The 24,031-nt window shown below is 34.8% G+C and overlaps 1 protein-coding gene across 24 annotated transcripts in view; it reads left to right on the top strand.

The window, feature by feature from the left end:
* Nucleotides 1-24,031, top strand: part of LOC107973137 (ankyrin repeat domain-containing protein 36C) — a 126,639-nt gene that overhangs the window by 39,523 nt on the left and 63,085 nt on the right. For 23 of the 24 annotated variants that reach the window (XR_010149306.1, XR_008546476.2, XR_008546474.2 and 20 more), the window contains 10 exons: nucleotides 2,142-2,202; nucleotides 2,769-2,799; nucleotides 4,940-5,006; nucleotides 8,392-8,452; nucleotides 8,863-8,930; nucleotides 12,367-12,406; nucleotides 14,556-14,584; nucleotides 14,670-14,742; nucleotides 17,867-17,895; nucleotides 17,985-18,057. Coding sequence is in view for 6 of the 24 variants with exons in the window: in XM_054678646.2 (XP_054534621.1) it covers nucleotides 2,142-2,202; nucleotides 2,769-2,799; nucleotides 4,940-5,006; nucleotides 8,392-8,452; nucleotides 8,863-8,930; nucleotides 12,367-12,406; nucleotides 14,556-14,584; nucleotides 14,670-14,742; nucleotides 17,867-17,895; nucleotides 17,985-18,057 (532 nt within the window). In the remaining 18 variants the exon portion in view is untranslated. The remainder of the gene's footprint in view (nucleotides 1-2,141; nucleotides 2,203-2,768; nucleotides 2,800-4,939; nucleotides 5,007-8,391; nucleotides 8,453-8,862; nucleotides 8,931-12,366; nucleotides 12,407-14,555; nucleotides 14,585-14,669; nucleotides 14,743-17,866; nucleotides 17,896-17,984; nucleotides 18,058-24,031) is intronic. The other variant, XR_008546475.2, reaches the window with a different exon arrangement.

The following is a 24,031-nucleotide window of genomic DNA, read 5'->3' as shown; positions in this document are numbered from 1 at the left end:
GAAATCATGGAATCACTCTGTTACACATAGCATATAGTTTCTTTTTATTTCTTGTGCACATATTTTGATATCATACTGTATTTTTGCAGAGCTATTTCTTTATTTTTATTCCTGGCTCTGTAATTAGACTAAAATAATATTAGAAATTGTGGAAATTTAACTAGACATGGTATCATGTGCCTGTAGTCCCACCTATTCAAGAGATCAAGTCAGGAGAATTTCTTGAGCCCAGGAGTTTAAGACCAAGCTTGGCAATATAACAAGTGCTTATCTCTAATTTTAAAAAGTTGTGGAATATTAGAAATTCAAATTCTGTTCTCAAATCTGTATTAGAGAGGGTTTACACTGTGTTTTCCAAGCCTTTTTTATTTAGAGTATACTTTAAACTCTTTATTTAATTGAAAAATATGCATTTTGTTTAAATAACCTGTTTGATAAACAGAGACTCTTCATATTTTTATGGTCAGACTTTAATTTCACAATGTTTTTGCATTGTAATTAAAAAGAATCCACTCAGGGTCTTTGTATGGCATTCTGAATTTCAAATTTCAGAGGCTTTTGTGCTTAGTTATTGAAAAAATAATTGTAAAGCTCCTGCATTACTATGAGGCACTTGAAACTAGAAAACCTATTTGTATGTGTCCTGGAATACACAGAATAAGGTCTTGCATGTAAGAAACACTTTAATAGTTTTTAATGTGAATCAACAAACAGGTAAATGGGCTTTCTCATAATGGAATGTTACAGGTAACCTAATATGCATGACATATCTAATAATTAAATCTATTAAATGTCTTGAATGTTTTGAATTTATCTTTTTTTCTAATGTTGAGAATGTATAAGTTGAGGTGAGTTATGTTGAGAAAATATGTCATATAGAAGAAAATAAAATTTAGAAAAGATGAAAAGGAAATAGGAGAGGTGGATACAGCCTGTTTTCTAATATCTTCCAACTGGAAGCTTAGATTAGGATCTTAGATTAAATTTTCTTAAATTTTTAAAGCCCCAATCATGTTCTATTAAATACCTTTTTTTGGGGACATACATTCCTCTTTCAAATTCTGAATAAAAATTCTTTCTCCAGGTGTTAATTCTCCTGGAGAAACAATAAAATTCTCCTGGAATTTTATTGTTTTTTTTTTTTTTTCTTTCCCTCTCTCTCTCTCTGTAGTAAGAATGTGTCAGTTTTCAGATCAATCATCATGGTTAACTCTTGGGATGTGTTATTTTATAGTAAACAAATGAAACTTTTTATTACATAAGTATTTACACAAAACAAATTGTCGAGTAAATGCTAACCAGTATTATTAGGCATATATTATGAACACAAGCTTTTCTTTTAAGCTCATATTTGATTGACTGGTCATGTCTCTTTTTTTGTTTGTTGCTCCCTCCTTTCCCTTTGTTTAAAAATGATTTACCTCAGTCTAACTTTCTCCTTGCAGACCACATGTCTTTAGTGTCTATTCTTTCATTTCACTTCTGTTTCTATTGTCAGGATACTTAGTTACAGCTTTCTATTTAGTAGCTGTGTGTGGCCTTCATTCATGAATCATTGCTCCATAAGGTGGATGATTGCTTTTTTCTGTCTTTTTTGGAAGGAGCTGAAGTTATACTATAATTTGTTTTTAGCTTTTGACACGCTGAATAGAAGCAACTTGTGCTGTTTCTGATGCCAACCCATTTAAATATAGTACTACTAAAAACTACATTCTCACATTTTTTCCCACAGAAAGTAATTCGCACAAACATACATCATGCATACCTATTTTGAAAAATAATGTGATTAATTTACTTTTTTTATTATTAGTTTTATTCAGTAATACTCTAAATCACATATGAGTACATTTTTGTCCTAGTTTGTTGTGGTTAATAAAAGAAACTAATGGATATCATAGTATTTGTATAATAATCAACATGGGTTGAAAGGAGTAACATTTTGAAAATATCTGTATCACCAATCATAACCATCACCCCATGTGAATCTGTAGATAAGTAAATGGCAGACTTGAGGTTTGAATCTACATATGAGTGATTTCAACGTCCATACTTTTCCTGTTAGATCATGTAGTAATGGTGGGTATTATCCTTATTTTAACTTGCTCCATGTTATTCTTAAACCTATTGTGTTTTTCTTCTAGATTATTTCAAAACTATACATCCCAAAGAGAAAGATTATTTCTCCACGATCTATAAAAGATGGTAAGTTATTTGAAGGCTGCCTATTGTAGTATTTACTGATTCTTCATTTGTTTTTTTTTTTTTTCTTTGTGAAACATAGTCTTACTAGTCTGCAGCACAGGCTGGAGTGCAGTGGTGCGATCTTGGCTCACTGCAGTTTCCATCTCCTGGGTTCAAGTGATTCTCCTGCCTCAGCCTCCCGAGTGGCTAGGATTACAGGCGTGCACCACCACACCTGGCTAATTTTTGTATTTTTAGTAGATTTGGAGTTTCACCATGTTGTCCAGGCTCGTCTCAAACTTTTGACCTCAAGTGATTCCCCTGCCTAGGCCTCCCAAACTGCTAGGATTACAGGCATGACCCACCACACCAGGACTTGTTGATTATTATTATTATGTTTATAAGGACAGAGTCTTGCTATGTTACCCAGGCTGGTCTCAAACTCCTTGGCTTCTCAAGTGATACTTCTGCCTCAGCCTTCTGAGTAGCTGGGATTATAGGAACAAGCCACTGTGCTCTTTTATGTTTTTAGTATTCTATAGTGTTCTATTGTTGATTTAAAATGCATTTTACTTTTTCTTTAATAGCGCTTCCTCCTGTTGAAGAGGCTGTTGACAGGTATGATTTCAGAGATTTTTAAAAGTGATATGTTAACTAAGTGAATAGAGAGAAGAGAAACTAGTATCTGTTTAGTGTTCTACTCTGTGCTAGACACCATATTACATGCTTAACATTTATCATGTCACACAACTTTAGAAACTATTTGTGCTGTTATTGCTTTTTTACTAATTAGGCAACTCTGCTTTAAAGAGTTTGAAATATTGGCTCATGATTCCACAGTTAACAGGTAGCCAACCCAACATTAGACCATCATGCTGCCTGGCTCTCAAATCACTTCATTTGCCCCTAAGCATAGATGGATAGAGGCCTATGCAGCAATGGGGCCACGGTACTTATTTACATCAGATCAATTCAGAAAGTCACATTTTGTTATATATTAACTGTCTTTAGAGTGTTATTTAGAAGCCTGGCTACTCCAAAAGTTTGTCCAAATATTTTGAAATGGCAGTGGTAACCATATTACTTTTTTTTTTAACCATCAAATTTTAAAGGCAGTTATCAGTTATCTGTGGCCACAGGACCCTAAGTTTTTCATAAGCAAGACCAGGCCAGTCCTAGAAAAATATTATCTTACTGTGCTTGGAGAATATCTAAATATAGTCCATGTTATGTTAACTATATTTAGCATATATTAAAAGGATATTTCTAATTCATTTCTCCACTTACTGCCTACCCAGTTAGGTTTTCTCTTTAAGTGAGTACCCTGCCTAGTTCGCTGAAGCTTTTTCTTATTTTCTGGATTCTTTTTTTTCCTTCTGTGACATTTTAATAATATTTTCTTGATTTCTTTTTACTTTCTCTTCTGCTTTTCGAAGGGTTTATGATCTTCTATTATAGTTTTCATTTAAGGCAGCTAAATAGTCCCCATTTTCCTATAGACAAAATCAGAGGTGCATAGAATTTCAGAATGTTAAGAAATCCTAGAGACTAAACAAAATATCTTCTATACTTGAATCCTTGCTTAACATCCTGATCAAGTGGTTGTTCAGGTGGAGAACCTGAAATTCAAAGAAAGAAAATTATTTGGATACAGTAAATCAGAGAAATGAGAATTGCATTCAGGTTTCTTAGTTCAAAACGCAGTCTTCTTTTACATCATTCTGTCATTGAGTGATTTTAGTTTTAGAAAGAAGGAGTGGCTCTAGTGAACACAGTGGAAGAGGATGAGAATTGAATGAGCTGTTGAACCCAATGAAAGTGGATAAGAATGGAATTTGCAGGGGACAGCCAAATTTGAAGATGTAGATTGGAGATTGCCATGGATCCCTGCTGAAGAGGGATCCAGAAGGGGGAGCCCATAGGAAGGAAGATATTTAGATAGTGATGAATGAAATGAAGCTCTAAGTACTCAGGAGGGAGACTTTTCCAGCAGTCCCTCTCTTGGGTATCTGAGTGTCTATGAAGGTTCTTAAGCTTGCTGGTTTTTGTGGACCTGAATAAGGCAGGATCTATATAATGACAATAATTGGATTTTATACTTTTTAATGTTTTAATCTTCTGTGAAGAATATTCCCAAAGTACATTTGTACTTTGACTTTTGTACACTCAGCTTTCAAACATTTGCAGTGTTTCAGGGGGCTGCCTGTAGTGTTCTAGGGTGAAGACAATCAATGGGCCCTCTTTAAGTAGCTTACATGCTGAAGATCTAAGACTCCCATTTTCCAGTGACACAGATTAGTCTTTGAATCAGAAATAGATAATGGAGAAGAGACCGTGCCTTTTCTACCTTGTTTTAGGTTATCAGGTTTACTGCAGTTCAGTAACAAAAGTTGTGTCAGATATCAATTGGATTTTCAGTTTAGTCTTTAGGGTAGATAATTTATAAGGACAAATTATTGTCTGGCTGTGCCATTATAATGCCTGTCACTATTTGTTATGGGTTTAAGGGTGAGTCTGCATTGGATATTTCATAGGTTGGGAGAAGTGGCAGCAGAAATAGGTAACTGAAATGTTTTCTAAAATGGAAGCCATATCTTAATTATACCAAGAAATATTATTTAATATAAGGATAACTGAGTTTCCTCAGACTTTGTTTTACCATTTTTTTTGGAGGGGACCTGCATGTATAGACTGACAGTTTTTGTTTTCTTTTAAGAAATGAACGTGCTCATTTTTGTCATATCTTTTTGCTCTGTAGGTGTCTCTACCTACTGGACCGTTTTGCACAGCCTGTGACAAAGGATGAGTTTGCTTTGGAATCTGAGGTAGAGTACTCTCTTGTGAAATTAATTTTCTCACTCTGAATCTCATTTTTTGTATTATTTTCTTCTAGCAAATAATAGGTAGCAATTGTCTACCTATCATTGTTTTATGTTAGTATTAAAACTTTTATTAGAGATAACCATTTTAAAGAAATAGGGGGGGTTAGTTTTAATTTTTTTTTACTTTGCAAATAAGAAATAGTTGATAAATACTTTGAGAGGTGTGATCTGAAAAAAAAATTGCTGGAAAATACATAGTGACAGGAAAATGTGGTTCTGGAACGCTTTCCCACAACAGAGGAGATACAAATTTTGGTCTAGGCTTATCTGAGTAAGTGTTTTTACTCTGAGTTGTATATCATATGAGTATGACTAATAATACCTCTGTTTAAATGAATCTTTGTTACATCAGATGACTTATTATGGGAATCATGGAATCACCCTGTTACACATAGCATATAGTTTCTTTTCATTTCTTGTGCACCTATTTTAACATCATACGGTATTTTTGCAGAGAGCTACTTCTTTATTTTTATTCTTGGTTCTATATATTTAGGCTAAAATAATATTACAAATTGTGGAAATTTAACTAGACATGGTATCATGTGCCTGTAGTCCCACCTATTCAAGAGTTCAAGCCAGGAGAATTTCTTAATCCCAGGAGTTTAAGACCAAGCTTGGCAATACAGCAAGAGCTTATCTCTAATTTAAAAAATTGTGGAATGTTAGAAATTTAAATTCTGTTCTCACATCTATAGTAGAGAGGGTTTACACTGTGTTTTCCAAGTCTTTTTTATTAAGAGTATACTTTAAACTCTTTATCTAATTGAAGAATATGCATTTTGTTTAAAATAACAACCTGTTTGATAAGCAGAGACTCTTCATATTTCTATGATCAGACTTTAATTTCACATGGTTTCTGCATTGTAATTAAAAAAAATCCACTCAGGGTCTTTGTATCTCATTCTAAATTTCAAATTTCAGAGGCTTTTGTGCTTAGTTATTGAAAAAATAATTGTAAAACTCCTGCATTACTATGAGCCACTTGAAGCTAGAAAACCTATTTGTATGTATCTTAAGCACCCAGAATAATGTCTTGCATGTAAGAAACATTTTATTAGTTTTTAATGTGAATCAACAAACAGGGAAATGCGCTTTTTTTTAATGGAATGTTACAGGTAACATAATATGCCTAAGATATCTAATAATTAAATCTATTAAATGTCTTGAATGTTCTGAATTTATCTTTTGTTCTAATGTTGAGAATCTATAAGTTGAGGTGAGTTATCCTGAGAAAATATGTTATAGAAGAAAATGAAAATTGGAAAAGATGGAAAGGAAATAGGAAAGGTGGATACAGCGTGTTTTCTAATATCTTCCAACTGGAAGCTTAGATTAGGATTTTAGATTAAATTTTCTTAAATTTTTAAAGCCCCAACCATGTTCTATTAAATACATATTTTTCAGGACATACATTACTCTTTTTTTAAATTATTATACTTTAAGTTTTAGGGTACATGTGCACATTGTGCAGGTTAGTTACATATGTATACATGTGCCATGCTGGTGCGCTGCACCCACTAACTCGTCATCTAGCATCAGGTATATTTCCCAATGCTATCCCTCCCCCCTACCCCCACCCCACAACAGTCCCCAGAGTGTGATATTCCCCTTCCTGTGTCCATGTGATCTCATTGTTCAATTCCCACCTATGAGTGAGAATATGCGGTGTTTGGTTTTTTGTTCTTGCGATAGTTTACTGAGAATGATGATTTCCAATTTTACCCATGTCCCTACAAAGGACATGAACTCATCATTTTTTATGGCTGCATAGTATTCATGGTGTATATGTGCCACATTTTCTTAATCCAGTCTATCATTGTTGGACATCTGGGTTGGTTCCAAGTCTTTGCTATCGTGAATAATGCCGCAATAAACATACGTGTGCATGTGTCTTTATAGCAGCATGATTTATAGTCCTTTGGGTATATACCCAGTAATGGGATGGCTGGGTCAAATGGTATTTCCAGTTCTAGATCCCTGAGGAATCGCCACACTGACTTCCACAATGGTTGAACTAGTTTACAGTCCCACCAACAGTGTAAAAGTGTTCCTATTTCTCCACATCCTCTCCAGCACCTGTTGTTTCCTGACTTTTTAATGATTGCCATTCTAACAGGTGTGAGATGGTATCTCATTGTGGTTTTGATTTGCATTTCTCTGATGGCCAGTGATGGTGAGCATTTTTTCATGTGTTTTTTGGCTGCATAAATGTCTTCTTTTGAGAAGTGTCTGTTCAAGGACATACATTACTCTTTCGAATTCTGAATAAAAATTCTTTCTCCAGGTGTTAAGTTGCTGGAATTTTATTGGTTTTTGTTTTTTTTTTCCTCTCTCTGTCTCTCTCTCTCTCTGTGTTTGTAGTAAGAATGTTTCAGCTTTCAGGTGAATGATCATGGTTAATTCTTGGGATGTGTTATTTTATAGTAAACAAATTAAACTTTTTATTACATAAGTATTTACACAAAACAAATTGTCGAGTAAATGCTAACCAGTATTATTAGGCATATATTATGAACACAAGCTTTTCTTTTAAGCTCATATTTGATTGACTGGTCATGTCTCTTTTTTTGTTTGTTTCTCCCTCCTTCCCCTTTGTTTAAAAATAACTTACCTCAGTCTAACATTTTCCTTGCAGACCGCATGTCTTTATTATCTATTCTTTCATTTCACCTCTGTTTCTGTTGTCAGGATACTTAGTTACAGCTTTCTATTTAGTAACTATGTGTGGCCTTCATTCATGAATCATTGCTCCATAAGGTGGATTGTTGCTTTGTTCTGTCTTTTTTGGAAGGAGCGGAAGTTATACAATAATTTGTTTTTAGCTTTTGACACACAGAATAGAAGCAACTTATACTGTTTCCGATGCTAGCCCATTTAAAGATAGTACTACTAAAAACTACATTCTCACATTTTTTCCCACAGAAAGTAATTCACACAAATATATATCATGCCTAAGTTTTTTGAAAAATAAAGTGATTAATTGACTTTTTATTATTAGTTTTGTTCAGTTATACTCTAAATTACAGATGAGTAAATTTTTGTCCCAGTTTGTTGTGGTTAATAAAAGAAACTAATGGATATCATAGTATTTGTATAATAATCAACATGGGTTGAAAGGAGTAACATTTTGAGAATATCTGTATCACCAATCATAATCATCATCCCATGTGAATATGTAGATAAGTAAATGGCAGACTTGAGGTTTGAATCTACATATGAGTGACTTCAAAGTCCATCCTTTTTGTGTTAGATCATGTAGTAATGGTGGCAATTATCATTATTTTAACTTGCTGCATGTTATTCTTAAACCTATTGTGTCTTCTAGAATATTTCAGAACCATACTTTACGAACAGAAGGACTATTTCTCAACAATCTGCAGAAAATGGTAAGCTATTTGAAACCTGACTATTATATTATCTACTGATTCTTTTTTTTTCTTTGTTATTTTTTGTAGACAGAGTGTTACTCACTGTTGCCCAGGCTGGAGTGCAGTGGCATGATCTTGGCTCACTGCAACTTCCACCTCCTGGGTTCAAGTGATTCTCCTGCCTCAGCCTCCTGAGTAGCTGGGATTACAGGTGTGCACCACCACACCTGGCTATTTTTGTATTTTTGGTAGAGATGGAGTTTCATCATGTTGGCCAGGCTGGTCTTGAACACCTGACCTCATATGATCTGCCTGCATTGGCCCCCCAAACTGCTGGGATTAAAGCTGTGAGCCCCCACACCTGGTTCTTATTTCTTGATTCTTAATTACATGCATTTCATCTACTCTTGACTTTGTTTTTACTGTAGTAGATACTGCATGTGGCATTGACAAAACAGAAAATGGAAACGTGTTTGAAGACCAAAATGTTGATAAGGTAAATGAAGATGTGGTTAAAAGCCAACATAGAATAATCAGAGTCCAGTCCTGTTCACCAACTCACTCTTAACTGTTAATGATCTTTAGTTTTACAATGGTAAATTGTTTTATTTGGAAAATATTTTTCCCATGCTTTATTCACTTGCCATCTCTCTGTCTTTATAACGATGACAAGGATCCTATAAAGGAATGGAAGTTCTCAAGGTAATAATAGAAAAGAAGTGTGACAACAAGGGAAATGTATGCATGGGACTAGGATTCCTAAAAGGTCATGGGAGTAAATGATTCTTAGGTTTGCCATTAGAGAAGGAAAGAAGTAGAAAGCAACCTGAAAGAACAGCTCCACAAATACAAAGGTGAGGAGGGGAAAGAAGTAAGAATACAGAGTTGAATAAGAGTGTCAAGATGACAAAGATTAGTATAAAACACCTCAAAAACGGTGAATTTAAATGACAGTAGAATGTCTCCATATCATATTATAGAATTATTTTAAATATAGATTAAGAAAAGAAAGCCAAGTAATTGAAAAATTCTCAGATTCTTCTGAGTGACTTACGGGTGATTTTAATAAAGGATTGGAAGAAAATTTATGGGTGACTATATTTAACATTCTGTTTTACATTTAAAAATAGCCAGGAGAGAATAACTTGAATATTTCTAGTTTAAATAAAACATACATATTTAAGGTAATGTGTATCTCTGTTACCCTCATTAGATTATATAGATGGATCAAATCATCACACGTACACTGAAAATATATGCATCTATTTATTAACTTAAAAATTCTAAATGGAAAGAAAATTTCATCCTCACTTTTTTAAATTTCAGTAAAGTGATGTCTTATATTTTATCTAGTGAATGCTGTGTTCATAGATAATGCAAAGTAAAATGTGTTTTAGGCTATATCAGATTTTGAATGAATCATTAATTTTTGACTCTTGTTAAAAATTTTTTAAAGTAATATTTGGTATATTCCTAAGTTGCTTAACTAATTTATTTCACTTTTCCATAATCTTGGAGCTGTTTTAGCCTTTTTTGATAATAAGAGGGAAAATAAATAAGTAATTAAATAATAAAAAATAATAAATTAATTAATACATAAATTAATAAAAATGAAAATTTCTGGTTAATTTTTTTTTTTTTGAGATGGAGTCTCGCTCTGTCGCCCAGGCTGGAGGGCAGTGGGCGATCTCGGCTCACTGTAAGCTCCACCTCCCGGGTTCACGCCATTCTCCTGCCTCAGCCTCGCGAGTAGCTGGGGCTATAGGTGCCCGCCATCACGCCCGGCTAATTTTTTAAATATTTTTAGTAGAGACGGGGTTTCACTGTGTTAGCCAGGTTGGTCTCGATCTCCTGACCTCGTGATCTGCCTGCCTCGGCCTCCCAAAGTGCTGGGATTACAGGCGTGAGCCACCACGCCTAGCCATTTCTGGTTAATTTTATAGGAGGTTTCTAATTTATATTCATTGAATGAGAAAAAATATATTTTTAACCTGGAACCCTCTTAAAGAAATAAATTATTACTTATTTCTGGAGCGAGTCTGACTTACCTTGTGCTGATAACATCTGTACTTAAGAACATACATGTGATGAATGCAGTCAACACTCATGATTGTTTTCTAAACAAAGTACCTATTTTTATAGAATCGTAAGGAAAGAAATATTGCCAACAAAGTACACAGAATTATCTCTGGAATATTACTTTTTACTTTTGAAACTATCTCCTACAGTTGGGACATTTTGTGTTATTCTCTGGAAGCATTATTAACTTTAGTATTTATAGTTGTTATACCTTGCACATAAATTTATTCAGCTCTAAAACTCAGGAATCCTTTTGACTTGATGTTTCAAATAAATTTCTTCTTTCTTCATGTGAGTATTGGGTCCTGACTGACAGGCATAGTGTATTTGAAGACATGTAAATCTTCAGCTTGCATGGTGACATGATTATTTTACTTGATCCTTTCTCTGATTTTTAACTATTATCTTTATGGCATAAGTAGGCAATTAGAGCTATTAGTATATCATTTACAGGAGAATCAGAAAACCATATGAACTTTAAAATAGGTTTTACATTTCTCTCTTATATTTTAGTAGTACTTACAATGCCTTATAATTCTATAATAGAATAAACATTCATACAAGTTAAAAACTTTTAAGATGATTTTTTAAAAATGAGCTTTCTTAGGATAACTTGAATTATTCATTTAGATAACTGTTTTCATTAAGTTCAAAAGTGCAGATGACCATAATATTCCAGAAATAAATGTCTGCATACATTAAGAAAATATATTTTATATCTTTTAATCCAGTATAGAAATATATAATTGAAATTTTGAATCCCATGTTTTGTTTTCTTTTTATTTTCAGAACTTCAGGGTTCTTCATAGGTTTAAATTATCGAATCCTACCAGTTTAGTATATTTTACAAATGTTGACCTTCTCAACAACATATGGTTTTTTTGAGTAAGGTCATCTATTTCTACTCCAAATGTATTTACCCAGATCAGTCTTCTAAGTCCCCTTTGTGTCTCAAATTTGACAGATCTCAAACTGCCTTCCAGATTCTTTCCTGACTCTTTGTAATCTACTCTGTCATCTGGCTTCCCAATTTTAGTAAATAACACCAAGAAAGTAGCAATGAAACATTGAAGCAGAAAAACTGCACTCCAGGTTTCCCTCACATTGCCAATCCAGTGACTCACCAAATTTTGTATTTTCTACCTTTAAAATACCTTTAACCATTTCTCATATCTTATTACTGTAATACACTGTCTGCCCTATACTTTTGGAATGTTCGTTTTTGTTTCTTTCTTCCCCCCATGTTTATCTGTCTATATATGTCTTTCAGGGTGACCTTTCTTAAACATGTTTACTTTGATCTAACTCATCTGCTTATGGCTGGACCCTCATTACGCGAAAGAAACATTTACATTCTAGCATAACACTTATTTTGCGGTTTGGCCTGTTTCTCCCATTTTATCTCTCCACTCCACTTTCTCTGTCTGTGCCCAAGTTTTACCACGTTATTGTGGTAGTTCTTATTGGCTATGCTGTTTCATTTTTTTGCACATGCTGCCCTCACTAGAAACACTTCACATTCTTAGTCTTCACTTGTCTATTTTAAAAATAGGACCCTAAATTTGCAGTGTCTCAGAAGCTTCCCAAGTAGAAATAAGTGTGATTGCCTTTGTGCTGTCAGTGTATTTTATTGACTTGAATTGTAGAAATAATGAATTGTGTCTTTCTGCTTTTGTTTTTATAAGTTTCTTTTTTCACTTGATAAATAAATAAAATTAGTATTTTATTCATATTATCAGATTTTCCAGTATAGACCTTATGAATTTATAGACACAGAAAATGTTTCTTGAATTACTGACTGATTGAGTAGTAAATATAACATTTTCTGAAGATTTCTTTTTTTTTTTTAATAGGAAGGAAAAGCACTACCAGCAACTGGACAAAAAGCAAATGGTATTGGTATTATAAAAAGTGCTCCATGAGAGCAATCAAATAATGATAATGTTATTTTTTGTGTACAAAGAAACAAAGGTGGTGAGGTAGTGAATATAGCTGAATAATTTTCTATGCTTTAATATAATTTTTGAAAATAAATATAACTAATTTAAATATAATTTAAAATAAATTTAAAATTAAATTAATCATTAAATTACATTAAATTATAAGCCTAATTTTAATTAAATTATAAATATAATTTATTAATTTTTAATAGTAAATATAATTTAATTTAAACATACTTTTTCTTAAAACTTTGGTGAACACTTAAACTTGTAGATCAAAATATAATGTTCATTGTTGAGAAATGGACATTAGTATATTTACAAAAAAATGTGAGGTGGGATGGTGTAAATTAAGAAAGCAGCTGGCTAGGTAATTTGGAGGTTTCTGATGAGGAAACTTGAGGGAACTCACTTTATGTAGACTCAGTATATTCCCACTCAAAGAGAAGATTAAATTATTGCTGCTTTGGAGCTTACTGGAAGCAGAGGGTAGAAAAACGACAGGAAACCACAGGAACTCATTTCCTCTCTCTATAGGGGTTACACATCAATGATATGTTCTTCATTCATGTTTGTTAGTGAACTGGGATGCACTTGGATATCAAAACATTGGCAGTTTTCTTTAAAAACAGTGCTGTTTTTGATGAAATAGCCATTGTATAAATGTACCTCAGAGGCTGCTATGCTATAGCATATCAAACTGACTTTAGAAAAAAACAAACAAGAAATTTATTTCTTGAGTACTAAAAGTGTAACTGTCAATAATCATGGCAAATATTTTGATAGGTAAAAGTTGATTAAGCCGGGCGCGGTGGCTCACGGCTGTAATCCCAGCGCTTTGGGAGGCTGAGGTGGGAGGATCACGAGGTCAGGAGGTGGAGACCATCCTGGCTAACATGGTGAAACCCCATCTCTACTAAAAATACAAAAAGTTAGCCAGGCGTGGTGGCATGTGCCTGTAGTCCCAGCTACTAGGGAGCCTGAGGCAGGAGAATCACTTGAACCCGGGCGGCGGAGGTTGCTGTGAGCCGAGATTGTGCCACTGCACTCCAGCCTAGGCAACAGAGCAAGACTCCATGTCAAAAATAAAAAAAAGAAAGTTGATTGTTATGAAAAAAAAGTCAATGGTGATTCAGAGATTTTTGGTTACATTTTGTAAATGAAAATCTGAGTACTCATTAGTTATTTGATGTGTAATGCATACTTTTTTTTTGCATAAGTGAATGAAAAGATGGCAAGAGAACTAAAGTTGAGAATCCAGAAGTTGAAAATATCAGAAGTCTTCATGACTGTGGATGACATGAGTATTTTTAGAAACGATTTTTCTCCAAGTAGATATCTAAACTAATGATTGAGAGCACTTCCTGCCAGCAGAAGCGAATGATACATTTTCTTTTCTTTTCTTTTCTTTTTGAGACGGAGTCTCACTCTGTCACCCAGGCTTGAGTGCAGTGGCGGGATCTCGGCTCACTGCGAACTCCGCCTCCCGGGTTCACGCCATTCTCCTGCCTCAGCCTCCTGAGTAGCTGGTACTACAGGCGCCCGCCACCACACCCGGCTAATTTTACACATTTTTAGTAGAGACGGGGTTTCACCGTGTTAGCCAGGATGGTCTCCATCTCCTGACTTCGTGATCTGCCCACCTCGGCCTCCCAAAGTGCTGGGATTACAGGCGTGAGCCACCGCGCCCGGCCGCGAATGATACATTTTCATGCACTCTCATTGCAACTTCATAGTTTCTAACATTTATTCTTCTGGGGTCCGCTTTGGTTCTCTCATTTGACATCATCTTTTTTGGCTTCATCCAGCAGATTCACATTGGTAGAAATACTTTTCTATGTTACTTGTAGTCATGTGAAACCTAATCTCACCCTTGCAATCTGGACTGCATGTTTTATAGAATCTATATTGTGATTTTTCATGTGTATATTCCTGTCGTGTTTGTGTGCTAACCAAAACAAGAGCAAAGCAACCCAAAGCCTAATGGGTAACAATTTCAAGGGCAAGCACGAAGATTTCAGCTGGATACAAACACTGCATGATTGATGGTAGGCTGTGTCATATTTACCTGTAGTCAATTATGTGTTCCTTTTGCTTTGTAGTGTCTCCTGAGCAACCGCCTTTATTCACGGTAAACATATTTTCTTTAATTATTAACAAAATGCTCTGTGATATATACATGATATGTTAATCATTATGTTGTCAAACCCATTCAGCATACGGTGAAAGACAGAGATCACATTTCAACTAGATTCTTAGGAAGTACGGATTCACTAACTTCCAGTGAAGGTAAATTTGCCACTACAAATTTCGTTCTAGAAAATGTAGATGAAAATATTGAAAATGCTCATAGTTTTTTGATTCCCACTTTTTATCCAAATGAGATGGAAGGATTTGATGTAAATATGCTGATGTTCTTGTTAATATCTTTGTTTATAAAATGATTTTTAAGGCATAAGGCGGACATTTTACACTGTGAGCTCTAGCCCAAATGCTTTTCCTTTAAAGTTGTCATCATCTAAAGATCCCAGTTTTGAATTCCTGTGCATGTTAGGGATTTGAGGAGGTGTATTTTGACACTAAATATTTTCAGTGCTTCAAAATTGATTGCAATACTCTTCTCTCTTCTTCATCTAGAGAAAAGCTATACCTGCTGACATTACAATTGTTTTAGAACTTCGACGCCTTTATGTCAGCGTTGTTACATTGAGAATCTTAATCACATCTTCTGATTACCGGATTGAGTTTCTGCATGTGTATGTGTGTGTGTATCTCTGATTAAAAATGAATAAAATGATTAATCATTCTTTTGTAACTCTTTGGTAGATACAGTGTTTTAAAACAATGATTCTGAGCTGTTTTGGCCTTAGAATATTTTCTTCTACTACTATTTATTGCCTACAGGTAACCAACAGCCTGAATTAACGTTTTTTACTTTTAAGTCACTGCAATGCACATTAAAAATACTTTACAAGATACTTGCACTTTCATAGGTAATATGTGGAATCTGTTTCCAAGTATCAAGTCTTCTATACGATTTCACACAGTGTACATAATAGCTGCAACTCGGCTTTTGTAATCAGTGGAATATATTTCAGATCTGTCCAGGTTGACACAGTTTGGTCATCTTTGATTTGTTTTATGACTGCACCACATATTTGATTTGTTTTATGACTGCACCACAATTAATTAAAATCTCTTCATGCTGATAGAAAATGAACATAAATATGATGGCATACCAACATAGATTTGCTTATGTGGTTGCCTTTATTGATTTGTACTATAAAGAAATTAAATAGAAGTATTTCAGATACCCCGAGTATAGCTGTATACACTGCCATAGCTGAAAAACTCCAGTGTATGCTTTTCAGAGAATGACATTGGAAAGAAGAAATGGCCAAAGTATCATTTGGTACCTTGGCTTCCTTACATAGATGTTGAACTCCAGGAATGATCAAATCACAGTTTAGAACCCCTTTGTTGGGCCCTATAAAGGGTTTCCAGATGTCAAATGATAGTCTCCAGATGAAGAAATGCTCTATAATGCCTCACCGCTATGTTTTCCTGTATTTTGTGCTTTTCTGAAAACTTTAAATACACGAATTTTTGGTAGAAATGAAAATCTTTCTGTTTTATATATTTGTTTCTGTCCATGGCACTCTGATCTCTTTGAATCTGGTAAGGATCTAGCCTTGTCTTGTTTATACCAGCAAGCAGTGTTGTCACTTAATGCTCTCATTTTTCACGTAAATGACTGATATTTTCCCAAGTCTTCACAAGTGATTTCTGAAGATGTTGCTGCATTGAGCAGAGACTATGTCATTGTAATTGCAGAAGTTTTAAAATTAAATATGTTTAATAAAATTTTAGAGTCTGTTTATCTGGAACACATAACACATAATGGTGTAATGTGTATTTAACCATAAATTAGCTTCACAAAAAGTTTGTGTACATAAAAGTGTTTATATCCAAAGAAATTCTTATTTACTGCTCAGTAATCTCTTGTGTAGAAGAAAATATGTAACATAGTTTGCTGAGTCTTTGATAATAACCCTCAGTGTAAAATAAAGCCGTAAAGATAAAATGAGAGTTGATACTCGATGAAACTGATGTGAGTGAATAGAAACTATGAAACTGTGTCTATGGGAGAGAGGAGGACATGGGGCTGCTGTTGTGAAGAAGGAATTTGTACAAGTTAGTCCATTTTCTGTAACTTTTATATTCTAATAAAGGAAAACCATATCTTCATATTTATAAAAATGAGATTTTACTGGTTTGATCACAGGGGTGGTGAGAATAATGAAGAACAAAATGTGGAAGGCAAAGAGTGAAGACCAGATAGTGAGATTAGATCTATCAACAAAAAAGAGTACAAGTGGGGTGGGATGGTGTAAATAAAGATAGCAGCTGGCTAGGTGTTTGGGGGTTTCTGATGAGGAAACCTGAGAACACTGACTTTATGTGGACCTGGTATATTCGCACTCAAACAGAATATTGGATTATTGTTGCTTCAGAGATTAATGGAAGCAGAGGTGGAAGAATGAGAGTAAACCACAGGGACTCAATTCTTCTCTCTGTAGGGGTCACACAGCAACAATAGGACAGGTGCTTCATGTTAGCAAAATGTGATGCACTGCATGTCAAACTGACTGTGGAAGCAAAACAATCAAGAAATATATTTCTTAAGTATTATTTATTTATTTTATTATTATTATACTTTAAGTTTTAGGGTACATGTGCACAATGTGCGGGTTTGTTAAAATGTAACTGTCGATAATCATGGCAAATATTTTGATATATAAAAGGTGATTAACATGAAAAAAGCCTCTGATGTTTCAAATATTTTGGTTAGATTTGTCTTATGGGAATCTAATTACACATTAGGTATTTGGAGTGTAATGTATACATTTTTTGCATAAGTGAATGAAGAGATGGCAGGAGGGCTAAAGTTGAGAATCCAGGAAATGGAAAAACACCAGAAGCGTGCATGACTGTGGACAACATGAGTATTTTTGTTAACTATGCTTCTGTATGTAGATATCTGAACTAATGAACTGAGAATACATCCTGCAAGCAGAAGTGAATGATAGATTTTAATGAAATTGATAGTTTTTAAGTTAGAGGACAAAATGAAGAACAGGAGAACTATTGTAGTATTATAGTATAAATGGTTCTTGGGTGATTTTCTTCAGGGTACACCATAGTATTCTACCATGGGCTTTGACATTTATCCTTCTGGGGTCCTATTTGGTCCTTTCTTTTGACATCACATTTTTTGGCTTCAGTTAAGAGGATCACATTGGTAGAAGTACTTTCCTGTGTTAGTTGTAGTCATGTGAAACCTAATCTCTCTCTTGAAATCTGGACTACATGTTTTATGAAAACTTAATTATGTGTCCCTTTTGCTTTGTAGAATCTTCTGAGCGACCTCCTTTATCCACGGTAAACAAATATATTTTCATTTTTAATTAACAAAATGCTTTGTGATATATACATGATATATTAATCATTATGTTGTAAAACCCATTCAGCTTACTCTGAAAGAGGCAGATCCCAGTTCAAAAGCAGCCATGAGAAGGAAGGATTCACCACCTCCAGGAAAAGGTAAATTTGCCAATACAAATTTCATCTGGAAAGAAGGACATGAATATACTGGAAATGTTCATAGCCTTCTGATTCTTACTTCTTTTACCGCAATAAGATAGAAGGATTTGATCTAAATGATGCTGATGCTGTTGTTAGTGTCATGCTTATAAAATGATATTTAGAAGAACAAGGAAAAGAAATTTTAAAAATGTGAGCTCTAGCTCAGATGCTTTTCCTTTTTAGGTTGTGATAAAGATCCCAATGTGGAATTTGTATGCATGTTAGGGGTTCAAGGAGATGAATTTTGAAACTATAAATATTTTTCAGTGCTTCAATTTCTGGTTGCAATACTGTCCTTTACCTAGAGAAAAGCTATACGAGCTGACATTACAATTGTGTTAGAACTTCATCTTCTTTATGTCAGTGTTGTCACACTGAGAACCTTCGAGTCTTCACCCAATCACATGCTCTGATTACCAGCTTGAATTTCTGCATGTGTATGTGTGTGTGCGCTTTTGTTTGTGAGTTTGGGTGTGTGTGATACCTCTGATTCTGGAAAATGAATAAAGTCATTAATCATTTTTTGGTGACTCTTTGGTAGATACAGGGTTTTAAAGCAATGATTCTGAGCTGTTTTAGCCTTAGAGTCTTTGATACTACTACAATTCATTGCCTACAGGTAACCAGCAACCTGAATTAATGTTGGTTTGTTTGCTTTGTATTATACCTTAAGTTCTGGGATACATGTGAAGAACATGCAGGTTTTTTACATAGGCATACATGTGCCATGGTGGTTTACTGTACCCATCAACCCATCAGCTACATTAGGTATTTCTACTAATACTGTCCCTCCCCTAGGACCCCATCTCCCTGACAGGCCCCGGTGTGTGATGTTCCCCTCCCTGTGTCCATGTGTTCTCATTGTTCAACTCCCACTTATGAGTGAGAAAATGTGGCGTTTGGTTTTCGTTTCCTGTGTTAGTTTGCTGAGAATAATGGTTTCAGGCTTCATCCATGTCTTTGCAAAGGACATGAACTCATCCTTTTTTATGGCTGCATAGTATTCCATGATGTGTATATGCCACATTTTCTTTATCCAGTCTATCACTGATGGGCATTCGGGTTGGTTCCAAGTCTTTGCTATTGTGAATAGTGCTGCAATAGACATACATGTGCATGTGTCTTTATAGTAGAATGATTTTTAATCTTTGGGGTATGTATTCAGTAATGGGATTGCTGGGTCAAATGGTATTTCTTGTTCTAGATCCTTGAGGAATCACCACACTGTCTTCCACAGTGGTTGAAATAATTGACACTCCCACCAACAATATAAAAGTGTTCCTATTTCTCCACATCCTCTCCAGCATCTGTTGTTTCCTGAGTTTTTAATGATCACCATTCTAACTGGCATGAGATGGTATCTCATTGTGGTTTTGATTTGCATTTCTCTAATGATCAGTGATCATGAGCCTTTTTTTCATGTGTTTACTGGCTGAATAAATGTCTTCTTTTGAGCATATCCTTCACCCACTTTTTGATGAGGTTGTTTGTTCTTTTCTCATAAATTTGTTTAAGTTCCTTTTAGATTCTGGATATTAGCCTTTTGTCAGATGGAGAGATTGCGAACATTTTCTCCTGTTCTGTAGGTTGCCTGTTCACTCTGATCATAGTATTGGAAGTTCTGGCCAGGGCAATCAGACAAGAGGAAAAAATAAAGGGTATTCAAATAGGAAGAAAGGAAGTCAAATTGTCTCTGCAGATAACATGATTGTATATTTAGGAAACCAAATTTTCTCAGCCCCAAATCTCCTTCAGCTGATAAGCAACATCAGCAAAGTCTCAGGATACAAAATCAGTGTGCAAAAATCACAAGCATTCCTATACACTGATAAAAGACAAACAGCAAAATCATGAGTGAACGCCCATTCACAATTGCTACAAAGAGAATAAAATACCTAGGAATACAACTCACAAGGGATGAGAAAGACCTCTTCAAGGAGAACTACAAACCACTGCTCAAGGATATAAGAGAGGACACAAACAAATGGAAGAACATTCCATGCTCATGGATAGGAAGAATCAATATCATGAAAATGGCCATACTGCCCAAAGTAATTTATAGGTTCAATGCTATAGACTACCATTGACTTTCTTCACAGAATTAGAAAAAACTACTGGAAATTTCATATGGAACAAAAAAGGGCCCATATAGCCGAGACAATTGTAAGCAAAAAGAACAGAGCTGGAGGCATCACGCTACCTGACTTCAAACTACACTACAAGGCTATAGTAATGAAAACAGCATGGTACAGCTACCAAAACAGCGATATAGACCAATGGAATAGAACAGAGGACTCAGAAGTAACACCATACATCTACAACCATATGATCTTTGACAAACCTGACAAAAAGCAATCAATGGGGAAAAGATTACCTATTTAATAAATGATGTTGGGAAAACTGGCTAGCCTTATGCAGGAAACTGAAACTGGACCCCTTCCTTACACCTTATACAAAAATTAACTCAAGATAAATTAAAGACTTAAACGTTTAAGTAAGACCTGAAACCATAATAACCCTAGAAGAACATCTAGGTAATACCGTTCAGGACTAAATACCGTTAGGCAAAATACCGTTAGGCAAAGACTTCATGACTAAAACACCAAAAGCAATGGCAACAAAAGCCAAAATTGACAAATGGGATCTAATTAAACTAAGGAACTTGTGCAGTTTTATTTGGGAGTGTGCATGAGGTACCTCTGAGTTTCAAAAATGAAGAAAGTAAGTGGTCATGCTTTCCTGACTCTTTGGTAGACACAGCCTTTTAAGACGGTGATTCTGAGCCGTTACGGTTTTGGGTTTTCTATAATACTGAAGCTTACTGCTGACATGTAATCAAGAGCTTGAATTAATTTAAAAAAAAAAGAAATCACCCAAATGCACATTAAAAACCTCTTACAACATATGTGCACCTTCATAGATAACATGTAGGACTTGATTTTGTGTATTAAAAACTTGTAGAAAAGTTCAGGCAGTGCACTTAATGAATGCAACTTGGTCTTTGTAAAATCAGTGATATATATTTCAGATCTATCCACATTGACCCAGTGAGGTATTTCTTGATTTATTGTATGATCTCATGATATGCCATGTGATGACTACAGCATATTATGCTCTCTTCATGCCGATACCATATGGACTTAAATATGATGACATACCAACATGGATATGCTTACGTGGTTGCTTTTATTGATTTGTACTATATTAGAAATGAAACAGAAGTATTGGAAATCCTAGCAAGCATAGCTGTATCTCTCCCATGGCTGTGTTGATTGCACCTGTTTCCCCCTTAAAGCATGTCTTTTTGACATGTCCTGACTCTGAGAAAATCCAGTGTGTGCTTTTCAGAGACTAACAGTAAGGAGAGGAAATGGCCAATGGTCAAAGTGTTACTTGTCCTCTTGGCTCCCCTTCATGAATGTTAAACTCTAAACTACTCAGATCACAATTTAGAACCCGTTTGTTGATCCCTATAGAGTGTTCCCAGATGTCAAATGGCAAATAGGACTTTGATGAAGAAACACCCTGTAAAGCCATATTGCTCTGGTTTTTGTGTGTGAATGTGTGTGTGTATGTGTGTGTATTTTTTTCTCTTCTGAAAACTGTAGAGGAATTTTCATTACAAATGAAAATGTTTCTGTTCCATATTTATTTCCTGTCTAATGTACTTTGCTCTTCTTGGATCTAGTAAGGATCTCAGCTTGTCTTTTTTATACCTGCAAAAAATTATGTCAGTGCTTCATTTTTCATGTCAATTACTGACATGTTTTCAAGTCTTCACAAGTTATTTCTGAAGATTTTGGTGCATCAAGGAGAGACTGTCATTGTAGTTAAAGAAGTTTCTAAATAGGTTATATTGAATAAAATTTCAGAGCTTGTTTCTCTGGAAAGCATAGACATAGTGGTGTTATGGGTAGTTAAACATAAAATAGCTCCACAAAGTGTTGTGTACATAAAAGTGTTCATATCCTGGAAAATTCTAGTTTATTGCTCAGTACTGTCTGCTGGAGAGGAAAACAGGTATGATAGGCTGCTGAGCCTATGATAATAACTCATAATATGAGGTGAAAGCATAGAGACAAAATGAGAGATGATAGATACTCAAACCGATGTGAGTGAAGAACAGCTGTGAAAGAGTGTCTATGGGAGAGAGGAGGCCATGGGGCTGCTTTTGTGAAGAAGGAATTTGTACACATTAGTCAAGTGTCAGACACATTTAACATTTTAATAAAGCAAAACCTTATCTTCACATGTGTCAGAATGGGATTGTACAGATGTCACATACAGTGGTGGTGAAAATAATGAAGAAACGAATGTGGAGGTCAAAGAATCAAGTCCACCAATATGGATATTAGATTTATGAACAAAAAACAGTGTATGTCAAATTGGGCAGGTGTAAACAAAGAAAGCAGCTAGTGAGGTAATTTGGAGGTTTCTGATGAGGAGACTTGTGGGAAGTCGCTTAATGGAAAGCAGAAGCAGAAGTTAGAAGGATGAGGGTAACCCACAGGGTCTCATTTCTTCTCCCTAGAAGTTTTGCACATCAATGATACATGCTTTGTTCACATCAGATTTTTGTTTTTTGGTTTTTTTTTGAAAGCTGTGTTTGCTGAGGTAGTTATTTTGTAAAAGAACCTGAGAGACCCCGATGGTATATCATGTGAAAATAGATTAAAAAAAAAAAGGAATCAAAGAATGTATTTTTAGAGTACTAAACAGATAACTGCCAATAATCATGACAATCATGACATATGTATATATATGTATTATGTCATATTGGTTGGTTATTTATAAGAAAAGAAGTCTCTAGTGATTTAGAAACTTTGTTTAGTTTATTTTCATAGGAATCTGATTACACATTATTTCATTGATGTGTATGTTTTTGCAAAAGTGGATGAAGAGACAGTGAGAAGGTAGAACTGCTGAATCCAGGAAATGTAAAAACATCAGGAGTCTTCATGAGTATAAATAAAATGATTTTTTAAATTATAACTCTTAGATTAAGTGAACTCACTTCAGATGCATTTAGAATATTTGCATAAGGGATGATTTGATTTTTGGCTGCTCCAGCAACTACTGGAAGCAGGAAAGAGTGATAGAATTGGGATAAACCACAGTGACTCATTGCTCCTCTTTGTTACCACTGGGCACCAGAGGTATATGTTTTGTTGACATTGGTTATTCAAATGAGATAAACATGAATATGCATACATTGGCTTTGTTTTTCAAGGAGCTATTGGATAAAATAGCAACTTAGATATACAATCGTGTCATCTGCAAACAGGGACAAATTGACTTCCTCTTTTCCTAATTGAATACCCTTTATTTCCTTCTCCTGCCTAATTGCCCTGGCCAGAACTTCCAACACTATGTTGAATAGGAGTGGTGAGAAAGGGCATCCCTGTCTTGTGCCAGTTTTCAAAGGGAATGCTTCCAGTTTTTGCCCGTTCAGTATGATATTGGCTGTGGGTTTGTCATAGATAGCTCTTATTATTTTGAAATATGTCCCATCAATACCTAATTTATTGAGAGTTTTTAGCATGAAGGGTTGTTGAATTTTGTCAAAGGCTTTTTCTGCATCTATTGAGATAATCATGGGGTTTTTGTCTTTGGCTCTGTTCATATGCTGGATTACATTTATTGATTTGCATATATTGAACCAGCCTTGCATCCCAGGGATGAAGCCCACTTGATCATGGTGGATAAGCTTTTTGATGTGCTGCTGGATTCGTTTTGCCAGTATTTTACTGAGGATTTTTGCATCAATGTTCATCAAGGATATTGGTCTAAAATTCTCTTTTTTTGTTGTGTCTCTGCCTGGCTTTGGTATCAGAATGATACTGGCTTCATAAAATGAGTTAGGGAGGATTCCCTCGTTTTCTATTGATTGGAATAGTTTCAGAAGAAATAGTACCAGTTCCTCCTTGTACCT

This window comes from Pan troglodytes, chromosome 12 (genome assembly GCF_028858775.2).
Source record: "Pan troglodytes isolate AG18354 chromosome 12, NHGRI_mPanTro3-v2.0_pri, whole genome shotgun sequence".
NCBI classification, from domain to species: domain Eukaryota; kingdom Metazoa; phylum Chordata; class Mammalia; order Primates; family Hominidae; genus Pan; species Pan troglodytes.
The sequence above is the reverse complement of the archived record's forward strand: the minus strand, read 5'-3'. Positions and strand labels throughout refer to the sequence as shown.